This window comes from Corvus kubaryi, unplaced genomic scaffold (assembly GCF_017639235.1).
Source record: "Corvus kubaryi isolate FWS band 111438036 unplaced genomic scaffold, C.kubaryi_AGA036_p1.0 134, whole genome shotgun sequence".
NCBI lineage: Eukaryota > Metazoa > Chordata > Aves > Passeriformes > Corvidae > Corvus > Corvus kubaryi.
This window is the reverse complement of record NW_024580668.1, coordinates 10314546-10319560: the sequence shown is the minus strand read 5'-3', so window position 1 is coordinate 10319560 and position 5015 is coordinate 10314546. Positions and strand designations below refer to the sequence as shown.

The following is a 5015-nucleotide window of genomic DNA, read 5'->3' as shown; positions in this document are numbered from 1 at the left end:
GAGGCGGTGCGGCGGCAGATCCGCTCCGCGCGGCAGGTGAGTGCCCGCGGCGGCCCCGCGCCGCCCTGCGCAGCTTCCGGGGGCCACCTCGTCCTTCCCCGCTTCACTTTACTCTTACATAAACTCCCGATTTTACTTACTCTGCTGTTTCGTATTGCTTTATATCTTTCCCACCGTCTTTTCTAGTTATTTTTTTAACACGTTCATTATTTGCCAGCTTTTTCCCCCCTTACTGCTGGAAACCGAGTCCGGACTCTCTGGGTGCCGCTGAGCTCCCTCAGGGAGCTGGCACCTGTGAGCGATACATCCCGAGTGCGCCCATTCCCGGCTCTCTGAAATAGCCTTTGCTTCCCCATCCTGCAGAGGATCCACGGCACACCCTGGGGTTCAGCCCATGGGGAAGATCTGCGGGGATAGGAGCTGAGTCTCAATGGACGTTTTGCTCAGCTCTTGACTTGAAATATGAGAATCTGAATAATAAGTTGAAGACAAACCTTTTATCTTAAACAGAGAGGTGAGATGTAAAGAGCAGTCAGACACTGGTGGGTTTGGGTTTTTTTACTGTTTCTTTTCATATTTGAAAAGTTGAAAGACTGGAAAACTGTAGCATTGGAATTAAGCTCACCTTTTTCTTCTGGCAATGCTTTTGAGGAAAAGACATCTGTTCTCGGAAAAATCCCCTCTTGCCTAGGAAGAGATCAAATTTGCCTAACATAGAGCAAAACTAGGGGTCTAGTTCTATTTCAGGGTGTGGAAGAATGCATTGTACCACGGAAGACTGTACCATGTTCCATAACCACCTGAAAAAAAGGCAGGGGGGAATATTTAATTTGAAAATCAAATTTCTCATGTGCTATCTCCCTTGCGATGCTGTGGAAACAGCCTAATGGTTTTTTCTGAAACTCGTTGCAGATGATTGCCCTGGTTATGGATTCCTTCACAGATACTGATATCTTCACAGACCTCTTGGAAGCCTGTAGCCAGTGGCAAGTTAAAGTGTATATCCTTCTAGATCAGTCTTCGTTTTCCCACTTTCTAAAAATGTGCAAGGATCTGGGAGTTGACCTTGAGCAGGAAAAGGTGAGCCTTGTCATATTTATAGGGGTAGGGAACTGATTCTCTCATGAGTGTAATCTTTGAGCTGACAAAAGAAGAATTTATTACACCTGCTGCCACAACTTAAAATGGGGGTTATGTAGCTCCAGCTCTTTTTTGGAAGATTTAACAATTCTTACATAAGGCAGCAATTAATAGAAAATCTGAAATATTTGTAATTGGATGTTACAGCTGCTTTCTGAGCACAAATACTAATTGAATGTTCAAGGAAATGCAGGAGGAATGTCCAGTTCCTAAAGCATGACTGGAGTTGCTTGGGCTCGCTGAGACTTTGAAGGCTGATGGAGAAGCAGGTTCTCAGGAGTCTGTGGAATTTGGATCCTGACAATTACGTGACAGGAATTTTCACAGTCACATTCTGCACAGTCAGTTTATGGGTTTGCCCCTTAGTGTCACCTCTTTTCCTACAAAAATGAGACAAAAATCATCACTTGGTTCCTAGTGGGTCAGTCTTGTGCCAGTGTGCAGTTCAGCAGGGATGGTTATTCCTGTGTTACTCCTTTAAATGCAATCACTGAACTTTGCAGTCCACCTGACTCTTGCTGTGTCTTTAACAGCTGATGAGGGTTCGAATTATCACGGGGAGCACATACTGCACCAGGTCAGGTGTCAAAATCATTGGAAAAGTCCGTGAAAAGTTCATGTTAATTGATGGCATTCGAGTGACAACAGGCTCCTACAGGCAAGTGCCGATTTCTTTCTGTTGCTTAACATAATTTCTCTACGTGGAAAGTAAAGCCAGCAATGTTGCTTTCCTTATCAGATTTTATGACTAACATTTATCCTTAAAAGACCCCACTGCTCATCAGCTGGGTTGCAAGAACAACATAACTAAATGTGATGGAGAATTTTCAGTGAATACTTTCTTTACTAATTATTTTGAATTAACTCATAATTTTTCCGCTCTTCCTTTGCTAGTTTTACGTGGACAGATGGGAAGCTGAACAGCAATAACATTTTGATCCTGTCAGGCCCTGCAGTTGCGCACTTTGACCTGGAATTTCGGATTCTTCATTCACGGTCAAAGCCTATCAACTTCAAAGAGTTTTCCAGCTGCAAGAAGAACAGGGTGTGGGACCAGCTGTTCAGGATAACAGTGGCTTCCAGAGACGTGACCAGGGAACACTTCCTGAGAATGGAATTTTTGTATCTGAGAGCATTTGTAGGAGATCTGAAGAGGAAGAGGAGCTGGCTGCACGCCTCCAGGGAGGCCGTGTACACCCCAAATAACACGATGCACACCTCCCCCCCGCTGACTAAGAGGAATGGCTCCCTGGTTATGAGGCCACACTGGATCATAGAGAGATGAACTGCATGTCCACACAGAGCAAGAAGCAGAACCTCAGGAACCACGTCCATCCATCCCTGTCCAGCACTATCTTGCAGTGCGTTTGTGAGAGCAGCTGGGAAAGAAACCTCAGACAGAGAGAAAGTGAAACTGGAATTGTGGCTTTGCTTGAAGAACACTATAAAGCCATTATTGACTTCTACTATTCTGTTAAATTTTCATTTCTCAACCTGTTCATGCATGTTTTAAGCTGATGGGTTGGCAGCGTCATGGCTCAGTAGCTCAACCCTTATTTCTAAGAAATCTGGGTATTGAAATTAATACTGCTTAAAAGTCTGTTCTAAGGATGAAAGCAGGATTGCTGTTCAGTTCTGCAATCAGTCTTGGTCTTGTGTTGTACAAACTCTCCACCAACTGTTTCATGACACAGAACTGGAGTAACCCTAATCTAGAAACTAGTAGGTCAGTACCACACTACTACTCCTCAAATGCTACATTTTCTTCACACAAAGCTCTGCTGGCAAGCAGAATGAGCTAATGTGTCAGCAAACAAGGTTTTAGTAGTGACTGAATTTCAAATGACCTTTATATTAGACTGGACTGTTGGACATCATGCAATAAATGTGTGCAAGTGATAATATTCTAAAGGACCCACTATGTTTGTAGTAGAGCCAAATGAGACCAATTCCTTGGCATTGCCAGATCTTTTTGGTTTCTTTGTGGCTGCTGCCACAGTCTGATCTTGTGGGAAAAGCTGAGTAGATCTGAAATCTGTGAAGCTACTGCATCTTCACAAAAGTCCAAATTTCATCAGAAATGCAATGACACAAAAGTCAGCAACAGAACCATTTTTAAGGTCTCATGGATGCTCAATTTTTTTAATTATTATTTTTTAATCCATTCATTTCTGGAGGTACAAAACCACCCTTAAATGAATAAGCTATCCTCCCAAACAGCTGCACATTGAGGTACTGAAGTTCCAGCAGCCTGCCAGTGCAAATACTCATTAGTCAAAGCAAAGGTTTACCGTTTCTCAGGTTGTTCTTGTGGCTCTTCTACTGCAAAATACTCGGGTATATGCTTGTGTGAGTGTCCTGTGGGTTCTGGGCTTCAGAAAGGAAGATTAAAACTTAGCTGGGGAATTTCACATGGGTTTCAGCTAATTAGCAGCAAGATAGCATTAAACTGGACAGATGGATCTTACAAGAAATGTCTTTATGGACAATGCAATAATGTACTGATTATTATGCAACTAATCTGGGCCCTTTTTCTTCTGCACTTACAATCATTGAAATGTAATCATTCTGGCTCTCCTAATCTGTAAATATTCAATAGTTTATAGCTTTGTACTATTAACTTCCATCCACATGTAAAGAAGTTTGAAATATGTATTTTTATTCTTACCTGTATTTTCCATAAAGACAAAACCCATACAGTGTTGTACTCTATGCAAAATACTGTTTGTGCAATCTTATTTTCATAATAATTATCTGTACAGATTTTCTCAAATATAACTTTTCCACTTTGTTGTTCATGTTATCAATAGGCAGCTCTTTCCATGTGGGATTTTTTCTCAACAATTACTAATATATTGATGATACAAAATACTATGATTTGTGTTTATTTTTGACGGTGTGGACTTAATATCAAAAGTATATTGAAATATATACCTAGAACTTTAGGAACATCGTAATTATAACTTAATAACCTCTTTTACCTGTGGTTACTCAGCGTAACAAGTGGCCATGGAGGTAGAGTGCTGTGAGGTGCTGTTTGTGTTAATCACCATAACTGCACTGCTAGCATGGGAAGGTATAAGAATATAAAATGTGATTTTATTTTTTTTCCTATAAGCATGAGTATTTGACAGTATTACTGAACTCACTAGAAGCAATTTGGGCTTTCTATTTTTTATATTTCCTCTAGCTTGTCCTTAATTTACTCAAAGCCTACATTAAGTTTGATTCAGTACTAACTTCCATGGGCCTTCATGGGTGTGTCTGTGGTTTAAGCAGGCTGTAAGGAGCCTGTGGGGGGGCACAGCTGCATCTACTCACTATTAGTGCGATCATTTTCCTTCTTGTCCTTCAGCTCCCTGGTACAAAGTGCAGCAGCTGTGGCATGGATAGTGTGGAGGCATCCTCCACTGGAGAATGAATCAGCTCTAATTAATTAATGAGCAACGACTTTTGGGCAGTGATCTCCCAGTCCTGTTAAATCCTATGTGCTCCACCAGGGGATCCCAGAATGGTTTGGGTTGGAAAAGACCTTAAAGCTCATCTCATCCCACCCCCTGCTAGGGGCAGGGACACCTTCCCCTATCCCAGCTTACTCCAAGTCCTGTCCAGCCTGGCCTTGGACACTTCCAGGGATGGGCAGCCACAGCTTCTCTGCGCCAGGGCCTCACCTAATCCAAAATTGCACCTTAATCCCTCACGGGCCACTGCTCCTCAGACAACCACGGCAGCGATGCCAACCCGCGCACTCTCATCGTAGTTTGCCGGACATTAGACGTTACTAAGTGTTAACAACGACTCCATTGTCTCTTGGTTGCAAAGATTTGGCGCTGCGGACTGTGTGAGGGCAGAGAGAGAACCCGTTGTTATTGCCG

General features: G+C 42.7%; 1 protein-coding gene across 1 annotated transcript; it reads left to right on the top strand.

Moving 5' to 3' along the window:
- The first annotated feature begins 6 nt into the window (after window positions 1–6).
- Window positions 7–4011, top strand: FAM83D (family with sequence similarity 83 member D). Its single transcript, XM_042050259.1, has 4 exons — window positions 7–36; window positions 913–1080; window positions 1674–1798; window positions 2035–4011. The coding sequence occupies exons 2-4, from the start codon at window positions 913–915 to the stop codon at window positions 2423–2425; spliced, it is 684 nt and encodes a 227-aa protein (XP_041906193.1). The 5' UTR covers window positions 7–36; the 3' UTR covers window positions 2426–4011.
- The last annotated feature ends 1004 nt before the right edge of the window (window positions 4012–5015 follow it).

What these genes read in the sequence shown, in the direction of transcription:
- FAM83D (XM_042050259.1), top strand. Translation starts at nt 913, where the DNA reads ATGATTGCCCTGGTTATGGATTCCTTCACAGATACTGATATCTTCACA. An exon ending in TTGACCTTGAGCAGGAAAAG is followed by an intron (nt 1,081 to 1,673) that starts GTGAGCCTTGTC and finishes TGTCTTTAACAG; the next exon opens with CTGATGAGGGTTCGAATTAT. An exon ending in GTGACAACAGGCTCCTACAG is followed by an intron (nt 1,799 to 2,034) that starts GCAAGTGCCGAT and finishes TTCCTTTGCTAG; the next exon opens with TTTTACGTGGACAGATGGGA.